General features: G+C 42.1%; 2 protein-coding genes across 3 annotated transcripts in view; both read right to left on the minus strand.

Moving 5' to 3' along the window:
• Positions 1-708: 708 nt before the first annotated feature.
• Positions 709-13,101, minus strand: KDELR2 (KDEL endoplasmic reticulum protein retention receptor 2). The gene is made up of 5 exons (XM_075719051.1): positions 12,962-13,101; positions 6,068-6,168; positions 2,955-3,113; positions 1,603-1,855; positions 709-799 (listed from the first exon to the last, which is right to left on the minus strand). The coding sequence occupies exons 1-5, from the start codon at positions 13,050-13,052 to the stop codon at positions 765-767; spliced, it is 639 nt and encodes a 212-aa protein (XP_075575166.1). The 5' UTR covers positions 13,053-13,101; the 3' UTR covers positions 709-764.
• A 9,801-nt stretch (positions 13,102-22,902) lies between these two features.
• The window catches only part of OTOA (otoancorin), a 37,098-nt gene continuing 32,250 nt past the window's right edge, over positions 22,903-27,750 (minus strand). Inside the window, exons 25-28 of one of the 2 annotated variants that reach the window (XM_075719044.1) lie at positions 27,371-27,507; positions 26,280-26,377; positions 24,198-24,390; positions 22,903-22,970 (exon numbers count right to left, since the gene is read on the minus strand). In XM_075719044.1, the coding sequence (XP_075575159.1) occupies positions 22,903-22,970; positions 24,198-24,390; positions 26,280-26,377; positions 27,371-27,507 (496 nt within the window). Of the gene's footprint in view, positions 22,971-23,510; positions 23,564-24,197; positions 24,391-26,279; positions 26,378-27,370; positions 27,508-27,750 lie in introns of those variants that run through there. The other variant, XM_075719045.1, reaches the window with a different exon arrangement.

Genomic DNA, 27,750 nt, shown 5'->3' on the forward strand with positions numbered 1-27,750 from the left:
TGCTGCCAAGTGCTTTCGTTATTGGGATTACCCTCCCAAACATCATGGCAAAACAGGAAAGGGCCCATCCTTGTGGCCTCAAGAGATTTCCTTACTGTCCTCTTGCCATCAGCCTGGTTTAGAAGGGGAACAACTACAAAATGTGACTGTTCCCCTTCTGGCACCAACATATATTTTAAATAGGAACTCCATGTCAGCAGATGGCACAAAGACTGGGCACCAGCACATCACATTGAACATTGGTGGTTTCAGATTTAGAGTTGACATGTATTCACCTTTTGGAAAAAAAATAAATATAGTGGAATGAAAATTGAATCAAAGGGAAAGAACAGATGACTACCATCCATCAAGGATGCACATATCTGTGCACTGAAAAAAAAAAAAAAAGAAAAAAGTCAGTCAAAGAAATTCTTGAAAATTAAAAAAAAGTTTGCACTTGTTCCTGGTCATAAACAATCTCACAAAAATCTCACTTTTGGAACTGTTCCAATTGAAACCATACACTGATTTTATTAATACAGTATAAGTTTCTTTATGTAAAAAATCTTTATACATAGCAATAAAAAAGATAAAGGCAAGATGCATCAAACAGAAATCTGCTGGTTGTTTTTCCTCCGTTCTTACAGAGCCGCTGATGACTACCTGCACTATAAAGAGCTGTGTTTCTGACTTTCTGTCTCAAGCATCTTCGCCTTTGCTTGTGATAAGGATTGTTCTGTCCAAGCATCCAAACGGACAGATGCTGGTGATGGGTTTTTTGGCACTTACGCTGGCAAACTGAGCTTCTTTCCCTTGAGTACTGTAAGGAAAAGTAGGAAAGAGAACAGTTAACAAGACAAAGACGTGATCTAGGAGAAGCACACACTGTTAAAACTTCAAAGAGACCAAAACCTATCACATAGATTCACTATGTTACAAAGTGCGTGCACTGCAGACAGCCCTCCCAAGCTTCTCTCTTCAATACACACTGGTAAAACTATGATGAATTAACAACTATCCAATCCTGCCCTCTTGTGGCACCCTGGAATTCTCACTTTTCATCCTCAGGACACATTAACCTATGACCATGGTTTCTTAAGTGTTACAACTAAAATAACACAGCCCCATGTAGCTTTGTAGTTGTATCATGGAAGCTGGAATGTGAATAAGGGCAGAATTACTACTGCACCCAGCAGAAATGGCTGCTTCTACACTTCACATAAACAGAAACATCCAAACTTCTTTGGACTCTTAAGGTATTTAAAACACTGAGAAAGGCGTCTAAATGTGGAATCTGCACAAAACTCTGTATGTTGTCAGGAGAAGCATGAGGATCATGTTTATCAATGGAAGACAATAGCAACATGTATTTAGCCATACGTATTTTAAATTTGTCAGTCAAGTTAATCAGACCATTTATACATTTATATTCTACCCATAAAAAATAATCCTCAGAAATGCCCCACACTAGCAGGAAGTGTACTTGATAAATCTATCAAGGAGATTTCAGCAATAATTTGCACACAGAATTAACAACCTAGTAATGTCAATACAGCAGACCCCTACAAATATGTTAATTGCTACGTTCCACAACCTGAAGCTGGAAGTTACTGCATGACTTACCTTTTGTAACATACAAATAGAAGAAGTCACAGTAAAGAACTGTCTGGACCACACCAGCAACAACAGCTATGAGGTCAAAAAATCCCTCAAAATAGTAGCGCCAAATCCAGTTGACTAAGTACAAGGCACGGTACAGACCCAAGAAGAAAAGATAGTGGGTAGTGATGGTCTCTGCTTCCCCAGTTTTGCTGATCATAAAAAGTTGAGGGAGAATAGCAACCGATTCAAGATAGATGGAGAAGGTCCACAGTATCTGAAAGAAAAAAAAAAACAAAACAAAAACCCACAGATATATTCAGCTGTCTTACCAATAACAGAAGCAAAGAAGATATTTGACTTGGCTTGACTTTTCACTCTCTAACAATGTTATGAATAGGTACAGTATTTTGGCAAACTAGCCTAGGTACAGGAAAAAACTAAGTGAAAGTGCCATAATCAACCACGGGACAGTACGAGGAAACAACTCTCTTGGCAGACAACAGACTCTCCGAACCAGCTGCCTAGTGAGCTGGCAGGCATAGGTTTACTCATGAGGAAATTTATGTGCATGCATCAGTTCAGGATTCACAGTATCATGAAACACAGCTTACAGAGCTGGTGCTGTGAAAAGCTGCAGGGAAGATGAAGTCCTTTTCCCCCCCTGTTCTTCCAACTTTTTAAAATCTATTGGTTTAAAGAACAAGTTAATACAGAACAAATTTTAAAACAGTGTCTTGCAGTGTTGCAATTAAAATGCCTTCACTCTCTAATAAAAATCATTTAACTCCAATAAATGTAAAAATGCAGCTCAGTCCACTTAAAATAAGCATCTAAAGTTATTCTCTATTTCATGGGAAAAATTACCTGTTTGAACTCTCTGTAATTACATTTTTAATATATTTTTTTCTGATAGGAAAACATATAGCTGCATTTTAAATACAATGCAATTCTTTCTAATACTCTAGACCATTTGCGATTCCACAAAATTTAGGTAGTATAATAAGTCTTTTTGTTTTCACCAGGTGGCACCAGCTATTCACAAACTGCATCTAGGGCATTTTTTTTAACAAACATAAGGAAATAACTGATTAACTAACTATATTAATTTGAATTAATATAACCACCAGAGTATACTGGGAAAAAGGTAAGTCTTCTGCTTAATAATCAGCGTTGATAATAATGCTAGTATCCTGAAGTGCCTTAAATTTTCACAGAAATCTACACTGTAAAGATGCATTAAGGGAACAGGATTAGCCTGAACCTACTAAACAAGGCACCTTACAAGCATTCCTCAATCAGCCTAAAAATGCTCATCTTCGAGTTCTAAATATTTTAGAGAAAAAAGTGTAACCTCCTGCCCACAATCAACTCACCTCCAGAGGAGAGAAGTCATGATTGACAAGAAATGAGAGTCCACCAACAGGAACTATCAGAAACTCCACTCTGAACGTATCATGGTTTCCGTCATAGGTGGCCTTAAATTTCATGTAGATCAGATACACAGTGGCATACGAGCAAGCAATGTAGATAAGCTAAAGGGCAAGGAAAGAAAAAAAACAAAACAACCCACAGAGTTGCAGGATTAGCTCAAACTCACTGAACAAAGATATTCCCAGGCACTAAAAGGAGTTAAGTGCTGTCTTTTTCGGTTGTTTGTATTGTTTGTTTACATGCCTTTGTAGTTCCAGGCTATGTGGCAGTATTTAACTTTTCTCAGCAGAGTAGTAATTCAAGACCAATGACTCTGGGCATGACTGCCCAAAGTTTCTTTGAAGAGCCTTTCCTGACTAGGAAGAACTAAGGAACTGACTAGAGAAGGAACACCCCTTCTGCTACTGGCCCAAAACATTTACATTAAAAATGTGCACGTGCATACATGCAATAACGATGGAAGGGGGCTTTTTACGTTCAAAAAGCCTGGGAGTGGTGTGGCTCATGTGGCAATTAAAAGCCTATTCAATAAGCCCCATTCAGACTCAGCTATTTAACATATCACAAAATTTCATTTAGACCTTTAAACATCTCTGAAATCCGAAGAGTGGCAAGTGGCCAGCGTTCTCCACCAACCAACAGGCCATAAAACCTGCAAAACTAACAGACTGCTACAAGCAGTGAACCAGAAATCAGTTTCAATTTCAGCTGATGTCGAATGTTGCCATTTTTAATTGTTACGGTACAGCAGACTTCATAGCTACTCCCCGTAGAATAGGCAAATAGCCTTATTTTTATAGGTGAGAAAACAGAATCAGAGAGACTTTCTAAAGGTCAATCTGCCATCATCAGGACAGAGCTCACGCTGTCCCAGGCACAACCTAGTACAGTAGACTAGACAAACAGTTTAGCTTCTGCCTCAGTTTCATCACAAAGATTAAATATTCCAAACCATTTATCACATTAAATTTACGACTTTCTTTACAGTTCGTTACAACCGAAAAGTCACAGATATAAAAATCCATTGTTTGCAAATGCTACTAATCACTAAAAGCACTGCCCACAGACACAAAATGGTACAAATAGTATACTAAGGAGCTCAGAATCCAAAGACTCTTTACCACACTAGCACCCCAGCTGACTGGAGATAAAGGACCACAGGACAGGATATCAGATACAGGGAATCCCTACTACAGGTGTAAACTAGCTGTAATTGGTATCATCAAAGACAACACTAAGGAAGTGTGAATGAACCCCAACTCCTTACTAAAGATTTCTTCCTGAGAATTATAGAGTGTTTTGGGACACTCAAAAGGTTTTCATTTTTGAAGAGACCAAAATAAAATAAAAGAATGGTAGAAAAATGGCTGCAGAGTGCACCAGCAGAAATGCATCTAATACTCAGACACAGGTACCATGAAAAAGAAACTGTAAGACACAGAACGCTACAAATCACAAAAATGAAAGTCTGCAGGTCATTAAGAAAGGCAGATAGTGCCAATTTCTGTATTTCTGTATATACTCCTAGAACACAGAAGAAACTAATTTTCCTAAATATCTGATGATCACTGTCAACAGCAAGTTGGCACCCGTAGTTTAGTTAATATTTCTTCAAAAATACTGAAGAAAATCCTAACTCTACAGAAATTAACAACTTTTTTTGCTGCCAATTACAGCATTTCCCTCTGAGTAGAAAGTTCATTTAGTTATGCTCTGGGTAAGCTTATTTGTATAGTAGTTCATGTTCTCTACAACTGTGTAATGTTATATACTTCTAAATATGCATAGATAGAACAAGAAGCTGTGTTGGGAGACTCAAGGAGTTTTGCTTTGCACTACAATAATGGGCTGAAAAGCCAATTACATCTAACAACCTCTCTAAACAGTAACCTTTGAAATTCTAACAGAGGCTTTCATTTTGCAAGTTAATATTGGATTTGAACAGAGGACCACTCTTTTGTTACTGGAAAGACTAAGTTTAGCATGAAGTTGAGTATCAGAAGTGTCATCTTCCCATATTCATTCCTTTTCTAGGTAGGAGGGCTGCAGAACAAAGACATGGTCACGACCCTGAATCACAACCAATAAATAAATTGCAAAAAACCTAGCTGCTCCCTTAGCGCACCTAACAGTAGCTTTCAATATTCTCAGAAATTACATAGGAAAAAAAAGCTCGTGTTTCAAGAGTATTTTACTTAATCCACAGTTCTTCATCTAGACTGTTAAAACTTAAGCGTGCATATTTGACTTGTTAGAAGACAACAGCGTGAGTGGGTTTAAGATCTAAAATTCTATTTTACAGTATTATTCCCCTAATTCTTTAGTATGTTTTGTATTATTGACTATCTAGTCCTTCCTCTTGGCAAAGTTATACTATCCTCTGAACTAAAGTTGAAGCGCATCAAGAAAATCCAAGAATAAAGGAACTGGATTAAAAAGGTGTCTGCTCTGGTGCCACAAATGCACCAATCCGTACTGGTGCCACAAACATGCTGCACTCTCCCAGTCTACTGCTTTATTTTCTTCTACTCAGCACCACAAATTGCAGGAATAAATAAGTAGTAACAAACCCAAATTTGGGCTCACTAACATGCAGTGGGCAAGCAAACGGGGTATAATCTGATGGAAGCTACGTTCCTAAAAGCATACACCTGTCAACTTTTGACCAGTCCCTGACCAGACACTTGCTACAATTCTGGCACTGTATTTTGAATACTAATTTACCCTGTTGTGGATAAAAAGAGATTTACTTAAGCTGTAATGTCTCAATTGAGAAATACAATTTATTTGAACCATTCTTCCAAAAGCTTTTATTTTCAATAACCAAAATGGCATTTGTTCTAAATGTCACAGTCCCCATACAAACAGTTTTTAAAAATTGCATGTAGAGTGTAGAAGAAAGTAGGGTTTTGAGTCAATTTTCCACATTCTTTATCCAAAGCCCATCTAGAACTTATTCTGTAATAACTGTGCCGTTTAAGGAAGCTTTTATAATTGAAATTATGCACTCTGCATGCAACATTACTAGCTTTTCTAACTCTTCAGTATACTCTACCTTCATAGATGTGTTATACAATGAAATGAATGAAGTGAAGAGGTCCAGATAACGGGTAGTGAAGACCAGTGCAAACAGAAGCTGGCTTTTCCCAGAAATACCTAAAGCAATAAAGGAAATAATTAATTATTCAAAAAGTGATGATGTGCTTTAAAACACTTGATGCCAAGGATGAGAAAGGATATATCTTTTATTTCTAAGCAAGTTGATTACAAAATTAGGACAGAACCCAGGCTTCCAGAAGTAAGCTGTAGAAAGAGAACTATAAGTTCATATATTTCAGTAGCGTGAATTTAGGTTACCTATACACCACTGTCCTGGAAAAGGTGCTAGCACTACACAAGATTTAGAAGTTACTCACAGCAGATAGCTTGTAGGTGATATTTTTGTAGATTACACTATCTGTTCTGCATTATCCTTGGGCACTATGCAGCAAGGCTGCATTAGCTTTCAATTCTCAGAGTGCTGTCACATGCCTCAGTACATTCTTTAGATGCTGAATAGCTGGAAAGGTATAAGGGCAATAGATACTACAGATCCAGTGATAATCAGAAGTATACTAGCACCAATAACATGATTTTAAAGGAATAAATTGACTTTAAAACAGAAGGCAATTCAATTCAGAAGCTTAAATGACCACATGGTGGGTAAAAAAATACTATCAAACAGTAAAAACCAGATGTTACTATGTGCTATAACAAAATAAAAAAAGAGAGAAGTGAGCTAAAATGACAGACATCTACATTGCATCTTCAAAGTAACTTTTGATTTTAGGCCAAAGCCCCAACATCAAACCATTTGTTTGTACTTAACTTCAGACACTAGAGCAGAGTTAGAAGCATAAAAGCTTTGCACAATCAGTCACTAAAAGCTGCTGAAAACTGAGGTGAAGCATCGCTCCATAATACTGATGCGGTGGTGTGTCACAGCAGGGGGACAAAACAACCTTGCCCGCACCTCTATCTTGTTATTCCAATTATTCTTGTTTTCAGCCATCCAGGGTGAAAATATTTGAATCTGTTCAGTTAAGCATGCAAATATTGTTCAAAAAACAAGAGAGAAAAAATTCTCTAGGAGCGGGTTATGATGCAAGGCTGAAAATGGTTGTCCCTTTATACAAGGATATTTCTGAGGAAGGCTTTTATTAACAGTGCCATAAAGCAATTAGAAGAAAGGCTATCTCCTATGGTTATTGAACTCCTTTTTCATGCTGGCTTAGGAAACACTGAATAAGCTGCCCCAGATGAAGGGGCAGGAATGGCTGAAATAGTAACAATTAAAAAGGGCTTGTGTTTGCAACTTTCACATGTGAAATGTCTACGATGTATGTAATGTACTACCTGAAGAACAACCCAACTGCCCATAAGCAACTGTAGTACAGGAAACAGCAAATGCCTTAAAACCCACAGTTATACAGCTGTAAAATTATAAAACAAAAGCTGTAAGTATTAACCACCACCACCCCCCAAAAAAACCCACAAAACTATCCCCCCCCAAAACACTTCCCAAAGTTTAGGAAAAAAAAAACCCAACCACATTTGACATTTCTTGAACTAGAACTACATTGCAAAGACAGCTGAAGCAGCACTCTCAGTTGCATCCCAGGTGTGCTCGCTGACACTGCAACTTTTGACAGAGCCCTGCTCTCAAGCTAATAAACCTCTCAGCAAGCAACAGTGCCCTAAGGTCAAAACCTACAGGACAAAGAAATCCACCTGGACAGATTACAGTACAGCATCACACTACAGCATATAGTTATGTTAATTATTTAACATGCTATTTTCTTTTAGCAAGTAACTGTGAACAGCAAAAAAAGCATATAAGATACATTAATTATTGATAACAGCTATAAATTTAGATCTGGATGTATTGTCACATAAATGCAAGTAATATACTTGACAAATTCCTCTAAGCCATTGCCAGCCTCACCTCCCCCCCAACCCAAAAGTTATAATTTTTATTAAGGCTTTCAGTATTTACACTGAATTTTGAATCTTTAGATTAGTCAAATGTTCCTGAAAAACATCCTAAAACCAAGTTTAAAATAATTTTCAAGTTAAATAGGCTAGACTAGGCAAGGTTCAAAGTTTAAACCAAAGACCGATGGAGAGAGAGGCAAACTGGGAGAAAATAAGATCTATACCACTAGCAAAAACAGGGGGATGAAACATGTAAACACTCTGCTGTATGAATTTGGTACATTTCAAAACTTTAGGAAATATATCCATATACCTGCCACAGCACTGACCTCAGCTCATGGTTGGTAACTGCAATATACTGAGACTACGCTGCCGTTATTCCCATCCTTCTCCCTTTCTTTTTACTCCCATAAACATTACTTAGATCTTGAGTTAAAGAAACACATTTTTATTTCTTCTTCCCAAGCTCTGGGCTCAAATTTCACAAGTCAAACTTCTCATTTTTGTTTCATCCTCACACATAGAAAAACTCCTTCAACTTCTGCGCTCTAGTTTGGCTAGAAGCAATAGTGTGAAACTTGAATTCAAAAGCTCAGCTGATTTTCACAGCCAGGGAGGACAGCAGAGCTGGAATTGTAGCATTGTCTCGTCAACTTCATTTTGCTATCATGAGTTAGGTAAAGAGCAATAGGCAGCAGAGGCATTCAGTCGGCCTGGCTGTGGAGTGTGTACACTACTTACTAACTATGAACTGCATATCACAACCATAAAAATCTACAAACAGTGTTTTTCTAAGGAAAGCCAGTCCATACTTTGTCATGGAAACCTCACAGACTTTTTGAAGTATTTAGTTAAGAGAGTAGTTTTGTTCAGTATGAAGTCCACATCAGCCATAGAACCACAACTTCTCTGGTTCTGCTAATCACATACTAACATTAAGAATCCTGCACTTTCAATTAAAAAAAACACAACCTAACTCTAAACACAATTTGTCAATTGAGAAAGGCAAAATTTTCCTTCAGAGAGAGAAGAAATTCTAAACCTACCTAAAGCAGCATTTTTTGAGAAAATACAGACAAATTGGCAGCAGCCTATGGCAAAGTACTAAGGCCTTCAACATAGCATATGACCTGGCCCATAGTAGACACAAACAAAATTATGAGAGACAGCTACATTACCTAGCAAAAGTATCACACATTTACTATCTACACTACTTTTTTTAGAGTATTCAGCATATAATTTGACAGCCTTGCAACTGCAGGTCACCTTTAACACTTGACAAATGACACTGAGAAAAGCAAATCAATTTGCAGGCAGTAATTTGCAGTACAAACAATCTAATTTGACTCGGAATGGATTAAAAATGCAGTCTGAACATGACAATGTTTGAAAGCACAGGATTCTTCAAGTCTCATGAATTTCCTAATTATGACATGAAGTCAATAATGGAGTTACCTGCTACATTCTCCACAGCTCCTAGTAATTATTTCCGAGCTGTTATTTGGAGTGGCAAACGTTTTTCCAAATTCTAAATTTGGAAACTCAAATAATCAGTCATGCGAAAAATTGTTTCCCTGCCAGCTCTGAAATCATGACTTGATTTCTTTCCCCTTGTTCTCTTTTTAACATATTGACTAAATTAGGGGGGGGGAAAAAAAGTTTGTCAAACATTGAAAACACAGACTACTTCATAATGCAGATTATCCTAGCATCACCTGTTTTCCTCAGTTAGAGGAGTCACTTCTTAGGAAAGAAAACGGGGACTGATGTGTCTTCAGAAAACAGCAGGTTGCAGGAGAGGTACACAGGCTGTCTCCCTCTCGTTTCCAGCTGCTTTTACAGGCCTCTGAGTTGGAACAAAGGCCTCAGACACACACAGATGCAACCAGAAGAGAGGAGTCGGCACCATGTGGTTTGCCAGCTCTTCATGGATCACGGCCTACAGTTCAGCAATTAGTTAGAAGCGTTTATTTTCTAAGCTTCTGCTGCTTCAGAAGTGCACAGTTAAAGCAGCAGCTAGTTTGCCTGTATTTCTTTAGTCACCAATAACCATGAGGTTTAAGTTTATTTACTTTATAAACTGCTCTAATATGCAATGTAAAGGAATCGCTGAAAGACCAGTAATAAGAGGCATTTAGCAGCTGCTCAACATTAACCAGTAACTATTTAGGGGTTATTGTTGTGTACAACTTTACAAACATATTTTATGTGAATATACATTTATGAAGGTTTTATTAGTAGAAACCACAACTGACAACAACAAACCACTACAAGGAACAGGATGGAGCCCCAAAACTAAAATCCCATGCTCCTTCGAGGTACTCTTCTCATTCCAGACAAACTTGTTAGGCCTCAGACACTAATCTCACAGAAGTAACATGGATCTGGATTTACTCCTAACGACTCAGGCAGAACTGGAAGACACCAAAAAAACCTCCAATCCCAGACAAACGCATACCCGTTTCATTTTTTTGCTCAGGAAAATGAATGAAGCAGGTGTTTTCTACTGAAAGAGTCCATGTATGTGTGCTGGTGTTCAGGGATGCTGGCTAATTTGGTAAAGGGAACAGTTGAGGGCCCTATGCAATATAGGGCCATTTACCTTTCTGTGCTGGAGAAAGCAGTACCAAAGACAATGATTGGTATGAGTCTACTTTCTTGTGAATAAATCCTTAGTAACAGAGATCCTCAATCACAACTGACTTAAGGAAAACAACATCAGATCACTTTAAATAGAAAGATGGGACTAGGTTACATTGTACTATGCTGTGCAAATAACCTCATGTCCAAAGGTTGCTTAAGAATCTCTTGGCTAAAACACTATTTGAATTTTAGCCTTGCACTAGAATTTCTCATTTTCCTTCTTCAGACAGCAAGAGATATTTAGGTTTTAGATCATTAACTGTTGTTGTTTGTAATCTTGACTGCATTTCTCGAGTAAGGCAGAGGACAGAACTCTTCTGTAGAGTTGAAGGTGGCCAGGCCCTGTCCTGCCAGATCCAGACAGAATTCCTGATCTGCTAGAGCTTAAGCCAGGAAAGTTCATTAGGAAGGAGCTCTTGTGCTCCATGACCTCAGAAACAACCGTTCTGCGCTACCACTGCATTTGGACTGTGGTGTCATTCGCTTGAGCTCTTTTGTAAAATTAAGAACAGTTTTTACTTTAAGTGTGTTTAAAACCAAAGCTTTTCATTTACTGTTTTTTTCTTTTGTGCTACCAAGTGATTAGCAAAAAGTGACTTGACAGGAAAACATACAGAACCTCTACTTCCTCTTACCTGTAGTGCAAATCTCTTTCATTTCCCCATTCTCAGTTCTTTCAGGTTGCAGCTTAAACTAATTCTTCACGCTCTTAACTCTAGACTTTACAGATACAGCTGTTTAACAGCGTTAACTCGGTATTTGAACAGTAATTCGTGTCAACACATGGCAAACCGATTTCAAGAATAACCACTCTTACTAATGAACAAGCTCACCGGAGAGAAGGCAAAGTCAAGCTCACAGTTGAAACCGCAGTCCACAGCAAAAACAGTATTCCCAGGGTCGGTGGCCTGATCCATGTAATACACAGAGCGCAGAAACGCCCGTTTTGAAATACAACAACTCCTAGTTTTCTGAAGGAAATCAGCTATGCTGCAGTTACAAGAACTGCCTGCAATTCCCTCCAACCACCACACCGCACACTAGAAGGGAAAAAGCAAACCACATCACACGGAATTCGAGCAAGCACGTACAAAACACGGGAGGAAGAACGAGCCTTTCTCAGGCGGGCTGGCAGAGGAGCGGCGGGAGCGGGGCTTCCCCCCGGCGCCCAGCCCGAGGGCGGCCGGCACCCCGCTCCCTCCCCGCCACACCTCTCCCGCTGCCACGTCAGAGCAGGCCGGGACCTCGACGGAAAGCCTCTTCGCTCCAGCCGGGAACCTCCCTCCGACAGCCGGTCATGCAAACAAGAAAGCACCCCAGAAGCCTTAAAACCGGCACGAATCGCAGTTTGACTCTTACCGCAGCGAGAGCGGAAAACAAAAGGGAAGAAGAGGGAGCGTTCGTCAGCCGCGAATGCACACCAGTGCGCAGGGGGAGAGAGGGAGGGAAACTTCAGGAGCTGCAAACTGCAAGTCAGCGACTCCCAACGCTGCACCAAAACCAGCTTTCACGCACCAGAGCGGCGCCCAAAGCTGCCAAGCAAACACGCAGAGGGAAGGCTGTGCACTGTCAGGGAAGGCGAGGAAACAGGCTCCTTCTCCTTTGCCGACAGCGGCCGGGCGCGGGGAGGGGGGGAGGCTGCCCGCCCCGCGGGGGACGCATTCCTCCCCCCTCCCCTCCTCCAAAGCTGACTCCCCATTCATTCGCTCGCCGCCGGGCACTTACATAAGGCAGGAGCGAGCCTCCCGCCGACAGCCGGGGTGGTGGTGCTCAGGGATTAAAGTACAAATAATGGCAACGACCAAACCTCTCACGGAGCCGCAGCTCCCGCGAGGGCGCCCCCACCCCGGGGGGGAACGCGGCTCCCGCCCGCCTCCCGCACCCCGGTTTCGGCGGGGGCCGAGTTCGCAGGGAGGTCGCTCAGGAGCAGGGCTGAGCCCCCTCTCCCCCGCGCTGAGGGGAGCGATCGTCCCTCTTCACCTGCCGGGGGCGAGTTCTGCCCTCCCGCCCCGGGGGCCTTCACGGGGCGCCTCGGGGGCGGGGGACACACAATGCCCCCTCCCCCGCCTCTCCCCGCTTTACCACAGCCGCCTCCCGGGCGAGCGGGGCAGACGGGACCCCCCCGGGTGCCCCCCCACGGGCTCGGCTGAGCCCTCCTGGGGAGCGGTCCCTGAAGGGCGGCAGAAGCGATCGCAGCACCCCCCCCGCCGCGGCGAGAAGGCGGCGATCGCGCCCAGCCCCCAGCGAGGCTCCCCTCAGGCACCGCGGCCCGGAGCTGCCCGGCCGGTCCCGCCGCCCTCCCCTCGCCCGCCCAGCGGCCTTCCGCACGCACCCGCGCAGGAGCGGCTCTTCCAGATCTTAAGCAGCAGGATGATGATGGCCGCCAGGTGGGACAAGTCCCCGGTGAGGCGGAAGATGTTCATGGCGGCGGCAGAGGCGGCAGCGCAGCCCGGGGCCGGGGAGCGAAGATGGCGTAAGCTCAGCGGGCACCGAGCGACGTGGCCCGGGGACGTGGCCAGACAGCCACCGCGCCCGGTGCACCCTGGGAAACGGGAGGGAGCGGCCCCGCCCCTCCGCCGCCGGGGCCGCCCGGCGCCGCCTCCCGGCGAGGCTGGCGGAGCCGTTAGCCCCGGGGCGGGGCAGCCGCGGCCCGCGGGCCGCCCGCAGCCCCCTGCGCTGGGAGGGGGGCGGCCCGGGCCCGGGCCCCGCCGGGGGGGCCCAGTGTGGGCGGGCCCTGCCGCCCCGCCGGGCCCTGAGCAGTGAGGTCCTCGCTTCGAGGCCCGCGCGGGGTGTCCGGCACCGAGGGCGGAGTAGGCCCCGCTCCCTTCTCGGGGTTAAACGCTTCAGAAGCCCTTGTAGATGAATAAATTCGAGATTCTTTGTTAACTGGCAGTCAGCAGAGAACGGAGCTGGGCAGCCAGGAGCGGCTCCTGCTGCGCCGCAGCACCTCCCGGCCCCGGTGCCAGGCGGGCGGCTGCCGGTGCACGGCACCGGGAACGAACGGGGGGAGAAACTGCGGGGGAATCCGGCCATCAGGCATTTGGCTACTTGAGCAGTGGATGCTCAATATTACTGTCATGTTTTGTGAAAACGAGGAATCGACGATTCATGTTTAGTAGCCCAAGAGAGTATGCAAATCTTCCAAGGGGAAAAAAAAAGGAATTATTCCTTGCAACAACAAGGCTTTGCGAGTTAGCGTGCTGCCTCTTCACAGTCCTGAATCCCTAAACCTGAAGGAGGGCATCACCATCATAGCCATCCAGTGTGCTATTCCAAGAGGTATCTCCTCTTAAGCAGTACTCTAATTAATGTTCTCTGAAAAAAAAAAAACCCCAACCAACCAACCCCCCAAAAAACCCCACAACCAAAAACCCCAAAACAATAACAGAGCTAGGAATAGCCCAACAGGAATGGGATTTCCAATGACTGTGGAAAATAGGTAACAGGTTATCCCAGCTTAACAGTGGTGCTTTGTGTTCTTACAGCATCACATCTTAAAAATCTCTTGGTTTACATTATTACACCTGTTGTTTGAGGAAATAGTGTAAGCACTTTGCTGTTACAGAACAATGTACAGAACCACGTACAGAAAAGGACCCACAGCAGAAGGTTATATATTGCTTGAAATTTTATGAAAAAGATCCTAACTGCACTCTTTTGTTTTCTTGTTTAAAATGTAGCATAAACATCATATTCCCTGAAAGAAAAGAGAACTGATTAGCACCTCCTATTGAGTTTATCTTTTTTTAGTAAGTACCCACAGTGTGACAGAAACAAATTTACTTATTTTCAGAGACTAGGAGTCAAAGCCTGTCCTCTTAAATCACTGTGCTTACAAGTGCAGCAATACACCTACTTGACAAGCCCCATAGTACCTCTTACCTTACTCTTAAAATACCCTAAGAGGTTATACGTTGCATTTGAAAAGTTGAGTAGATTTGAACTCTAATGGACTAATTATTCTAAAGACATATTGAATAACTTTCAGCATCAAATAATATTTCATGTAATTACCAGTAAGTTGCCTACCTCAGGACACATGTTAGGAACCCAAATCCAGTACCTAGAGAATTTGTACTGAAGACGACGGCGTTTGACAGAACTCCCCAGGCCCATGGTATAGACTGCGACAGTGGGGAGAAAGTGCAACTGCGTAAGTATGGCCTCTGCGGTTGCAATGCTGTGGCACTGCCATCACTATATGCAAGTGCAACAGCAAGATCTGAAAGTACACTTTAAGTCTTAGAGCAGCGTCTGAACTAGCCAGATTAGCTGTTTGACACAGGCTTGACTGAAATATGTACATTTAATATGTCTGATGTAAACACTTCTAAAAGGATGAATACTGAAATAAAAGCAGCTAATAAAAACAGACAGATGCATAATTGGAATCTATTTTAACAGATAAATTAAAGGCAGAGATCTGACATCCCTTCTCTCTCCACCCTTTTCTCAGTTCATGCAGGATATATTCAGAACTTGTTTGTGATCCAAGTTGTTTTCTGACATCTGATTAAATATTGAAACATGTCAGGCCCCAGTTAAAGATGACCTAGGGCAGCTTTAGTTTGTGCATCAAACAACACATGATTTTAACTATAGCAATGGCTGCTCTTTGATAAATCAGTACATTTCTTTTCTACACAATGGTTAAAAATTCTTGGGCAAAAGAGTACCAGAAAATCTTATCCTGCTGTATTTGTGACAGATTAGTATTTTCCACTATTTTCATATTTCTCCTCTAGGAATTTACTCCTGGCCTCTCTTCTTTTCTCCTTGTCCCCCAAAGAGAAGATATTAAGTGAGATGCTGTTAAATATTTGTAAGGCTAATTAATACCAGCTAAAACATTAGAAGATAAATGTTACACTGCTGCCAGCGAAGCAAGAAGTCCAGCAATCACAATTCCTCCATTTAATACTGCAATGTATAGTCACTTGGATTGTAAGCTCTGAACATGCCTGTGTTCCTGCATCGTGAGGGCAAGAAAATCCTCTTATTAATCCAGATTGGAAAAGCAGACTGATGCTGAACGGGAAGGGGCAGGAAGAGACAGATGGACATTGGCTGCTTGCTACTTATTGCAGAAAAAAAATTCTAGACTATCTATTTCTGGGTACAATTAAAGAACCAGATATGAATTTTGATAAAAATATCCTGTGGTACAAAACTGCTACAGGTCCTGATACCAAACAAGGTCAGGTGGGGTGTATGAGCTAGTCGCATAATTTCTCTGTTTAGGGACTGAGTAGATACGGAAAGACAGGCTGATAATGGACCAGACGCTTTACCAAAATACGAAGTTCTGGGTACCTGGATGGTACACAGATTTATTTTGGTCTCTGAAATGTTTGTCATTTATCTGCACTTTTAAAAGCAAGCTGTATAACAACACACAAAATACTGTTTCTGAGGAACAATTTCAGATATTCCAGGGTACCGATAAGAGAAGTTTAACTTACATTGGATTTTGTGTTTATTCTTTGCTTTTCTATCCAGTTTCCTTCCTGCCTTACTGGAAAGGGAAGTCAGATCCCGGACCTCAACAGCAGTGGAGTAAGCAGTCCACAAGGCTGTCCCACATCATATGACACAGGAGAGAATATTTTACTAGCCAGGACTATAAGGGAGCAAAATAAGGTTCTTAGCCCCCCTTAGGCCCATGTATCTGCAGATCTTGCTTGAAAAAAACCCAAACACACACACTTAGCAAACCATTTTCACTGAGATAAAGAGACCACATTGCTTAAAGTTGTGTACCAGCCTAGAATATCAGCCTTTTTTGAGGGGGAAAAACCAAAAACCAAGAAAACCCCAAGAGGAAGAGATTATTTGAAATTTGATTTCTACTTCTCTCTAAGGAAGACGGCCTATCACAAGGGAACAAGTCACCACAGTTTAACAAGTTCCTCGACTGATATGCCGTAACTGGCTGCGTGCACACTCAGAAGCAGCATGCGCTATCTGTAACCACAACGCAGTAAGAGCCAGAATACCAGCAAGTGCACTATGGCCAATGCTACGGGATTACCTGCTCAAGTGACACATTCCAGGCCACAGTTCGGTTCCTTGCTTATTTGTGAGTGTCACTGGAGTTAGTCAGACCTCTCCCATAACCTCAGGTGCATTTGGCTGGCACACCTGGGACGCATGTCTCACATCTGCTTCAATGTGGGCAGCCAGTGGGTCTCTAACAAGGTCCCGGCCTAATATGACGGGACTGCAATGTGTGTTATGGGAAGATAAATCAGGTGGTGGTGATCCTAAGCTAGGCACAGCGGTCAAGTGATAAGCTAAATCTGCCATAATGGAGTACACAATTGCCTCTGGAGTATTTGAGCAGATTATACAGCGGCATAAAGGGCTACTTTAGAATTAAAGAAGGATGCTGTTTCTTTAAAGCACTACCTTTAGAGCCTCACGCTGATAGGAGTTGGTTGGCTCTGATGTGACAGATTGAGATCACTGGGAGTCAAACATTCCATGTACTGTACAAAACCTGACAAGAGCCATAATGCCAGCTTTACAGGGACAGTTTTCAGACACTGTGGATGGGCAGTTGTTTTCTTCAGGGATTTAAAGATACTGGAAATGTGGCATTTCCTCAGTACCAGGTGGTAGGGATATTTTCTCCATCAGTGATCCAGAACTAGTAGCCCCTTTCTCTTTTCTAAACCCTATTGTGAATATAAAGGAGCCAGGCACTGAAATAACAAGCCAATAAAGTACTTCTTCCTGTCTGTTAACCCCTTAAGAATCCTACATCCAATCAAATGAATTAAATGAAATACCTCCTTGTGCACACTGCTGGACAGGAGCGCCTGTCACGTGGTTCACAACACTCAGAAGAGCTAGGCCTACACCACAGTTATGTCAGACTGTCAACAGTCGGATGTATATCCTGCAGTATGTACGCCAGTGCCTAGCAACCGTCAGAGTAGCCACAAGTGGAAAGAAGAGCTGTAATTCTCACAATATGCAGATGAGAAAATTATTGTCATGATATATATTCAACAGCAGATTTATGCATTAATCTGATTTTTTTTTTTTAATTCTCAAATATAAATGTTAGAACTAAAAGGATATAGGAAAAATTAAGCTTGGTTTAAACAAGTGTTACCCACATCTACAACAAAGAGCAACATTTCTTTAAGGATCAAATAAATCTTTATACAACATTTCTCTGTAGTATATTCTTCCCTAAAATCCTGATGGTGTGAAAAGAGAGGGACTGTGAGACATTTTTCGCATGAAGCATTCCAGCGAAAGTGATCATGTGCACTTTGTATGTAATATACATATACATGGGACAGACCCGTATGACTAGCCGCATCCTATGGCACGGATGCCTGCGTTAAAGGGTTCTGCGGTTTGTTTCACAGGAGTAAAAAAGAAAGTGTACATGTTTCAGCTTTGCCTTAGCAATGGAAGTGTGCCAGATTGTGAATGGATAGCAGATTACGTACCACCATGCATACTAGTGCTCTCCATCTCTTTCTCACCTTTCCATCTATTCTTCCCACAGAAATTCAGTTTCAACAGTTTTGAGGGAGGTTATCTCATGAATCACAGTTTTTATAGAATGGGTTTTTCCATCACTGACCTTTACAAGAAATAAACTGGCAAAAGTAGAATCATAGCATCATAGAATGCTTTGGGTTGGAAGGGACCTTTAGAGGTCATCCAGCCCACCCCCCTGCAGTGAGCAGGGACAGCTTTAACCAGATCAGGGTGCTCACAGCCCCGTCCAACCTGACCTGGAATGTTTCCAGGGATGGGGCCTCCACCACCTCTCTGGGCAACCCATTCCAGTGTTTCACCACCCTCATTGTAAAAAATGTCTTCCTTATATCCAGCCTAAATCTATTCCTCTTTAGTTTAAAACCATTACTCCTTGTCCTGTCACAACAGGCCTTGCTAAAAAGATTCTCCCCATCTTTCCTACAGGCTCCCTTTAAGTACTGGAAGGCCGCAATAAGGTCTCCTTCTCTTCTCCAGGCTGAACAACCCCAACTCTCTCAGCCTGGCCTCATAGGAGAGGTGCTCCAGCCCTCGGATCATTTTGGTGGCCCTCCTCTGGACCCGCTCCAACAGGTCCATGTCCTTCTTGTGCTGAGGGCCCCAGAGCTGGACGCAGTACTCCAGGTGAGGTCTCACCAGAGCAGAGTAGAGGGGCAGAATCCCCTCCCTCCACCTGCTGGCCACGCTTCTTTTGATGCAGCCCAGGATATGGTTGGCTTTCTGGGCTGCAAGAGCACATTGTTGGCTCATGTCCAGCTTTTCAGCTACCAGTACCCCCAAGTCCTTCTCCGCAGGGCTGCTCTCAATCTCTTCATCCCCCAGCCTGTACTGATACCGGGGGTTGCCCCATCCCAGGTCCAGGACCTTGCACTTGGCCTTGTTGAACCTCATGAAGTTCACACAGGCTCACCTCTCCAGCTTGTCCAGGTCCCTTTGGATGACCTCTTGTCCTTCTGGTGTGTCAACTGCACCACTCAGCTTGGTGTTGTCCGCAAACTTGCTGAGGGTACACTCAATCCCACTGTCTATGTCATTGATGAAGATGTTAAACAGCAGCGGTCCCAGTACGGACCCCTGAGGGACTCCACTTGTCACCGGTCTCCATGTGGACATCGAACCATTGACCACCACCCTCTGGATGCGACCATCCAGCCAATTCCTTATCCACTGAACAGTCCACCCATCAAACCAATATCTCCCCAATTTAGAGAGAAGGATGCTGTGGGGGACTGTGTTGAATGCTTTACAGAAATCCAAGCAGATGACATCCATTGCTTTTCCCTTGTCCACAGATGCAGTCACTCCTTCATAGAAAGCCACTAGGTTGGTCAGGCAGGACTTCCCCTTGGTGAAGCCATGCTGGCTGTCTCGAATCACCTCCCTGTCCTCCATGTGCTTGAGCATATCTTCTAGGAGGATCTGTTCCATGATCTTGCCAGGCACAGAGGTGAGGCTGACAGGTCGGTAGTTCCCAGGGTCCTCCTTTCTTCCCTTTTTAAAAACAGGCACAACATTCCCCTTTTTCCAGTCAGCAGGGTCTTCACCTGACTGCCATGACTTTTCAAATATCATGGAGAGTGGCTTGGCAACTACATCAGCCAATTCCCTCAGGACTCCGGGATGCATCTCATCAGGTCCCATAGACTTGTGTACATTCAGGTTCCTCAGGCGGTCCCGAACCTGATCTTCCCTTACAGTGGGAGGGGCTTTACCCCCCTGGTCCCCATCCTGCGATCCATTGACTCAGTAAAACTGCTTTTCTACAATACTCGCCTTCCAAGACGTTCACACCATCTTAGGAACCAAATAGGATTTGTAATCTCACCATGAAATAGGTACCACATTAAGCGTGTGCTCCACATTTACCCTTCCTACGCTACTTTTGTAAGAAATAGATATGTCTTTGACCAAATGTAAATGTAATGCCTAAGTTATTAACATAAATTATTAATTTAATAAAATAAATAAATAATCAAGGAGTTCAGCTATTTAAAAGCACTTGTGCTTGAAAGAAATTACAGCACAGATGGCCCAAAACAAAGAGCTCACTCCTGCTCCAATTAAAAGCTAAACTCTGACTCACATAATTGCAAATGGAATCACTCCCAGGTACATTGACAGAAGAAGATCATTTTCAGCTCATATAGATTTTTGAAGTGCTTGGTATAGCTAAGTCACGTATCTGACTTAAACAGCTGAACTGGAAATGCTGACTGTCTTCCTGGCTATGAAAATATTCTTCTGCATCTTCACCGAAGTGCACACAGAATTCAAGTCAGGCAATTTCTAGAAATCAAACAAGCTTTTTAGGACTTTCACATCTAAATGAGGCAGAACTTTTTAATGTGAAAAAAACAGCAAATCTTTATAATGTATTTGATCCATTGAAGCATTTTTGGGGTTTAGTGGGCATTTGCATGTATTTGCTGGGATTGATAAAACAATTTTTTTTCCATTTAAATAAATGTCGCAATCTACCGTTTACATGCAGAAAAGGAAACACAGCGGGAAAAGCTGGAATCTTATCGTTAGCATTAGAGAAAAAGGTGCAAGGCAGTTGGCAGCAGTAGTAGTTCCTTGCTCATAAAATGCAAAACTAAAGCGTGCAGTATTATCTGTAACGTCATGTCACACTTGCCAGGGTTAGTTACAGGCAAAGGCAGTTCCTGGAGCAGCAGATTGCTAAAGGGGGAGAAGGAACAGGAGGGAGTGAAAAACGGCCATGCTCTCACTGCCTACTTTGCCAATAACAAAGCCCTGAAAATCAGGTTGGTTCCTGCTGCTGCAGGAATTACAGAATATATGGGACTGTGGTGGGAGCTGCTATTCCCAACAGCAGCCACAGCTAACATTCACCCTTCCCCCAGCAGCAGCAAAAGCAGCAAGCCTCTTCCCTCCAGCTCTCCCTCTCAGCCCCGCTCCTATTGCTTCCCCACCTGTAGCAAAATTTTAATTCTGCTTTCAGTGCTGAGAAGCTAGATGTAATGTTTGCCATAAAGAAATACAAACAAAACTTTGAAAGGCATTTACCACAGTACAGCCCTAAATGAAAAAGCTAAACTTTTAAGTCTATGCATTGCCTTTTTTAGTCTAGAAAAGATAAAGACTTTTGCAATAGCAAAATGGGAAACCATGCCATGCATTCTTGGCATAAAATCACGTTGAACGACATCAAAATGTTTGTTCACATGCAGAGGATTTTTAATATATCTGTTTTTTCCATTGTTTAAAATACTGAGGTGTGGCACAAAAAACATTAGACACGTAAGCCATATGTTGATAAAACACATGAAAATATTTGTGGCTTATAATTATGAGAAATAAGCTATAGAAAATAGTTATTATAGGTCTTGTGGAAAGTATTGGACTGACAGTCCTAGTAATATGTAGACCCAGTAAACATTTTTCCCTTACTATTCCCAGGTGTACGCTTCAACCCCGCCTGAAGTGAAGGGACTATCTCATGATGAACATAAGCAGGTTTCCATGGTGCATTTTGTCGCATGAAATACTAATAGCATTGCCAATGCCCTCTGTGTCAACAGTTCTGTGTTGAATACATACAGCCATGGGGAACTACATTTTGTACAGGTGCTTAAATTCTAAGAACACGTCATCACTTCTTATCTGAGCAGGATTTAAACCAGCAGCCCAGAGATTAAGTTATTTTATTGCAACAGCAGTAACTTTTAGTACGGTTTCTACTACGTCACACAGAAGGATAGCCTCTGTCTGGAGGAATGTACACTCAAAGCTAAGAAGAAAACCCAACAGAAGGATACAATAGCGTGACCGAATTAGCCAATGTAAAAAGCACTGGGTACAACACATCAGCCTCCAAATAACAGTCACCTGCTACCTGTTCCCTAGGTCATTCAGGCTCTTCCCCTAACACGTAAGCATATCTTCCCATGATTTTCTCATGAGACAGATAAGCCATTTCCAGTTTTCAAATTTGTCTGAAGTATTTGGAGGGATTCTGTGTTACTTGTTAATGGTAAAGGTAGGGAAAGAAAGGGGGTACTTCACATCAAGATGGCAGATGAAGGTGTTGCTTTTAAGAAATTAACCACTTTGTACTCAGGCATCTCAGAGCCTCTTGATTCTACTATTCATGCTGAGCTGCAGCTCTTTATCTCTAGCATCTCCTTTGTAAGCTCTGGGACACTGAAAATCAAAAAGCAAAGAAAAATATTAAGTCTTTTGACATACCTTGATTTGCAGTCTTAAAGACTAAGTAGAACACTTAAACATTTAGTTTGCTTAATTTATACCTTAAACCCACCAGTGCTCTCGTTAAATTTTAGCCTGTCAAAATGGTAAAATCCAATGAAAGTTAATGGCAACATTCTTTTAACTGGAGATTATCAGAGCGGTTGTGGAATAAAATCTTATGAGTACACTGGAACAGGCAAAATACAGATTAATACCAACATGTTCCAAATAACAATGTAGTAATGGATTGGTATTAGGTAGAATTTTAAATACAGTTTTGTTGAGGTTGGCTTTACAGTAAAGATAAGATAAAGTGCTTTCCTCTTGATTAGATTCTAAGATAGTCTAACAGAGGTACGAGACACCTTTGTAATACAGAAAAATTATTCAGAAATTGTTATCTCTGTATTCAAAGCAGGAGGGGGGTCCCACAGTCCTTCACCTTGTGTTGGTTACTGTTACAGGTGAACTATGTTTCTGTTATAAAGCTACCTCTTATTGAAAATATAACTTGCCTCGAGCTTAACAATCGTGGATTCAGAAAGGCAGGTGCAGTGTAAACACAGCACACAACCAGATGCCAAAGCCACTCAAACAAGAAGCACCTGAAAACCAGAAAGCATTGTGTTTTAGTGTCACGATACAGTTCAGGTCTAGTACAGTCTTATCTACACCACCCCAAAGAGGTGGAGCAAATTCCAGCATTTGAATCCTAATTACATGCAGCTGCTCAAAAGACAACACCGGTCAGAATGGTCAATTCCAGTTTAACACACACAGCTCTGAAGAGAAGCATTTCATAGAGGTGGTACTCACTAGAGACAGGAATAGTGAACGAGAAGCTCAAGAACTCGGGTGATCTTTACCCAGAAAACTCCTCCCTTTGGCATATCTATAGAGGGAACAGGTCACACGCGTGAGGGAGCTGGGCTGAGAGCACCGCTCAGGAGCTTCTGGGAAGGTCTGCTCTAATTCCAGCAAGGGCATCATAGCAATTTAGTCTCCCTTATTCCTATTCTAGCACCTCAGCATCCATCTCTCGTCTTCAACAGCTTGTGTCTTGCTGGTGTCACTGGAAGCAACAATATTTGCTGTCTGATAGGGGTAAGTTCTCAACATTGGCTTGACTATGTGCAAACGCTTACTCATTGTAGAATGTCCACTAACACACTTGCCAGCATAACTTGCCCAGTATAAACTGCAATGTGGAAAAGTAGAATGTTAAACCACTAAAGCATAGCTACTCATAGGCTTTCATTCCAAATAGGATGGGAACAGCAGGAAAAACTGTTCAAGGGGTCCTACAGTCTGGATAAAGATGCTAATCCACCCCAGTGCTACCTCCTTTCCCACTCGCAGCTCTGCAAACAAGATTCTGCTGCATGTAAAGGCTGTGATCTGAAGATCGAGAGATGGAGAGCCCTGCCTTAAATTTAGGCAAAGAATAAGGGAAAGAAGAAGAGGGAAAAGCTCACTGTTTCAGACTACATTTTACACAAGCTAGTGCTTAGTACAGTGTAATGCTACTAGCAGCATGTAGCTGCTAATGCCATCTGACAATCTTCCTCCATTATCTCTTGCTGTGGGTAAATCCAACAACATCCTTGCTGTTCGTCTTGGTCAGGCATGTGATTTGAGGCATGAGTTAAAAAGTCACGCAGAAAATTCATTGTAACCCACCTTCAAAATACAGGTCTGATCCCGGTGGATGCTGCGAGACTGCACACCCCACTGGCATGTGTGTTCTTCCCCTCTAAGCAGGAGGAGGGAGTGACTCTACTCACGGAGGAGGGAGTGACTCTACTCACGGAGGAGGGAGTGACTCTACTCACCGCTTGGAGCTGGGGTTTGCACCACCTGGGTAGCGCTTGCACCATTTTGTGTCTCTGGGGTGCTTGTCCTGGCTCCATCCAGCGCCAGCTGAAGGCTCTGGAGCTGCGATGCATTCAGATGCTCACGCTGCAATCTGGTAACCATGGCGGCATTTTCAGGGCCCAGGTTTGCTATTTGTTCTGGGGACAATGCCTGGGAGGAATAAAAGCCAGAAAAATTGGTTTAGGCTGTCAATTATATAAGGGAGGTAAGGAATCAAAAGTCAGCACTGTCTTGCATTTGGAATGGGGGGAAGTAGCCTTCAACATTGTGTTGCTATAAAAGAGCTCAAGAGAGCTTAAAAAAAAATCCTCTGCATTCATTTACTTCACTGACCACTCACCCATCTTTCACCCTTCTCTTTGCTGCTGGAATCTGACAGCTTGAGAAGCTTTCTATGCCAACACTGTATTGGACATTTCTTCAATATATTGCTGGAGTTTAATTTTCCAGCCATTTTTCTTTTCCAATTTGTTCAAAGACTGATGGCATTGTGCATTCTCTTGTGTTTTCATTTATTTCCTCTTACATCTGCTCCCAAGCAACCTCACTTGAACCTATGTTTGACCTTTGATTATAGTTAGCAGTAAAGCAATGAGAGGAAAAAAACCCATGCTTTAATCTCATTATTCAATTTTCTCTTTTAGATTGAAAATCTTCCAAGTTTGGTCATATTAAATCCGGTGTTTAAAAATGAAACATGGCAATCATAATCTTACAGTAATTATATCACATAGCAATTAACCACTTTGTAAAGCCTGCATGTATTGGGCATGCTGGATTGCTTTGATTCTAGTTAACATTCTGCAGTCACAAGAATTTTAGCCCTCCTACACAAGTCTTCTTTGCTGCAACAATTCTGCATCCAGGTTCTACTTTAGATAAATTCCCCTTCCAACTAAGTCAGACAATGGAGCAAACCCTTCCTGATTTTTCATTGTCTACCAGATGGTGTGCTCTTTCAAACTGAGTAAACTCATGTAAATAGGTCCAAAAATTTTGAATTGCGCCTCTTCTTAACTCAATTAAATTCCATAATACAATGTAATTTTTCATAAATCAAAATCCGAATAATGTATACAGCCATAAAATGAAGTTATAAAAAACCCATGCAAAACCAAAATCTGCTTTGAATCTTTCAAATACAGAGAACTCTTCCAAGAAGGTGCCCTGTTATTTGTTAAGCACATTTTGTACTATTATTACTATTATTACTAACAAAAATGTATGCTATTTGAAAGAAATTCTACAAGATGCCATAGATCTTCAGTTTTGCCTGTTTTTCAAATAAATAGTTCCACTAAGGACATTTCTGGCTTATCTAAGCTGTCAGTGGTACTGTGCAGAACAGCTAGTGTTCAAGGAGTTTTTCTCTTTTATGGAAGCTGACACAGTTAACTATCTGTTTAGCTCATCTGTCCATAAGTACATTGCTTGCCCGAGCACCTGAAAGAGACCAGCCTAGGCAGAATATTAATCTTGTCACTAAGACAAATAAATACTGGGGCAGTGATCTCAAGATCCATGTTCTAATTTCTGGTCCACATTCAGAACTGCTGTAATTAGATGTAATTCCTTTCCAATTCATATCTGCCTGTACAATCTGTTTTTCAGAGCTAACTCAGGAGAATGTTGCCAGATTTTAGGATAATAAAAAAGCTCTTACACAGTCAGCAGAGAAATTTTAGTTATGATAGCATCCTTGCAAATGTTAATAAACAGAGAAGAAAACTCAGATCTGAATACAGTGTTGGAAGAAAAAGTCTATTCCCTGCTTTCTGACCCTAGATCTTTGCTTTTTCCTTGGGACACATTCTGAAGAATAAACAAAGCTTGTCTAGCATATTTTATGTGCATCACAAATACAGATGAGGTAGCTGAAAGTTAATGTTTCAGACCCTTGACTGCCTTTCACTTAACACACCACAGAAAAATTCTTTCTGAAACCCAAAACAAAACTATAAATCAGTGCTGCAGTTTGTTTATTTTTTAGAGTAAAAACAATAGAAATTTGGTTACTTCTTCAGTAATTGAGCTCTTACTTGAAAAATTTCCGGAGGTATACGTCTTATTGCTATTGGCTGGAAATACGGCATCAAGTTTTTATCAAAAGCTTTTAATTCATCCTCATTCAAACCACCTAAAAAAACCCAATAGGAACAGAACTCAGTGAATATTGGTTTTATTATATTTAGTTTTAGGCTAATACAAGTTTTAAGCATTTATACAAAATATCCGATAAATTATTTACTCAGTGTGTTATGGAGACAGATTCTGGTTCTTTTTTTGTTTTGTTTCTTTCATTGTATTTCAACATTACGAATCATCTGACCTTAACCATTGGTATGGAATGTACTCTACCTGAGTTACTTTAGTTTGGAAAAGAGACAAAAGAGACAATGATAAAAATCAATAAAATCAAAAGCAGCATTATTAGGGAATGCTTGTTCACAGCCTCTTCTGATGCAAGATTAGGGAGCATAAGCATGCCATGGGAGTTACTTAGTTACTTCTTCATCCATTAGGTACTTACGGTGTGGAATCATTGCCGTGTGCATCGGGGATGCTAAAATTTATGAGAGTTCAATGTGCGGTTAAACGATCACAGGGAAAAAAAATCCATGAACAAAATTGTGTGTGACCTCTGGCTCAGGAAGTCTCCGAGGCTGCGAGAGCACTCTGGAGAAGTACCACTCCCGGCTAACCCTGCTCTTCCACTCTTCCCCGGCCAGCCCGCTCTTTCCACTGTTGGAGGCAGGATGCTTGGTCAGCTAGAGCACTGCTCTGACCCAATACAGCCACTCTTTTAGCCTGTTTACAAATAGCAACTGGGTCTGAAATCTTGGTTGGTTTTGCCCTCCTTGATTCACCCTTTCCAACTTACAGGACCCAAATGACTTCAGGCTGTGCTCCCCAAAGTTGGTTTGAGCAGATTCAGAGAACCTTATGGAGAACACCACGGCTTTTCCTTAGTGCTAATGAAATTGCCGGATGACCATCCCTGCAGGTGACTCCTCTCTGGAAGAAATGTCTTTTGCCAGTATAGAAAAATGCACTGCTACATGAACCTGTCTCTTAATGCTTAATAACAATGCTTCAGAACCATCACCATCTGGAGTCTGAATTTTGTTACCTGCTATAGTACCAATCTCCTGTAAAACAGAGCTGTTCCAGCTGGTAGCAGTACCAAACACAGATTCTGTCATCTTCTTAAATTGTTGCAGAACAGGGGTACTACAAAACAACAGGCCAATTCTTGCAACAGCAGCACTGCAAAAGGCAACAAGGTTAATGTTACATGCTGCAATTACATGCAATACTAAATATGCCTGGAATGTACTTAGTCTGCTGTAAGAAGACTGTAAACCCATTTTCAAGTTAAAACATACGTACGCAAGTTGCACACGAATGTTTAATGCTTTGAGCAAAAAACTGAGTTTCTCAATGCGATACTCAACTGGTGGGATATAAATGGCAGAGGAAATCTAAAATAGAATGTATTTTAAACAACTA

Source organism: Pelecanus crispus, chromosome 11 (genome assembly GCF_030463565.1).
Source record: "Pelecanus crispus isolate bPelCri1 chromosome 11, bPelCri1.pri, whole genome shotgun sequence".
Taxonomy (NCBI): domain Eukaryota; kingdom Metazoa; phylum Chordata; class Aves; order Pelecaniformes; family Pelecanidae; genus Pelecanus; species Pelecanus crispus.

Excerpts from the sequence above, each read along its gene's own strand:
- KDELR2 (XM_075719051.1), bottom strand. The coding sequence starts at position 13,052 with ATGAACATCTTCCGCCTCACCGGGGACTTGTCCCACCTGGCGGCCATC. Across the intron at positions 6,169-12,961 it reads GAAGAGCCGCTCCTGCGCGG|GTATTTCTGGGAAAAGCCAG; the intron begins GTGCGTGCGGAA and ends TTATTGCTTTAG. Across the intron at positions 1,856-2,954 it reads ATGACTTCTCTCCTCTGGAG|ATACTGTGGACCTTCTCCAT; the intron begins GTGAGTTGATTG and ends TTTTTCTTTCAG.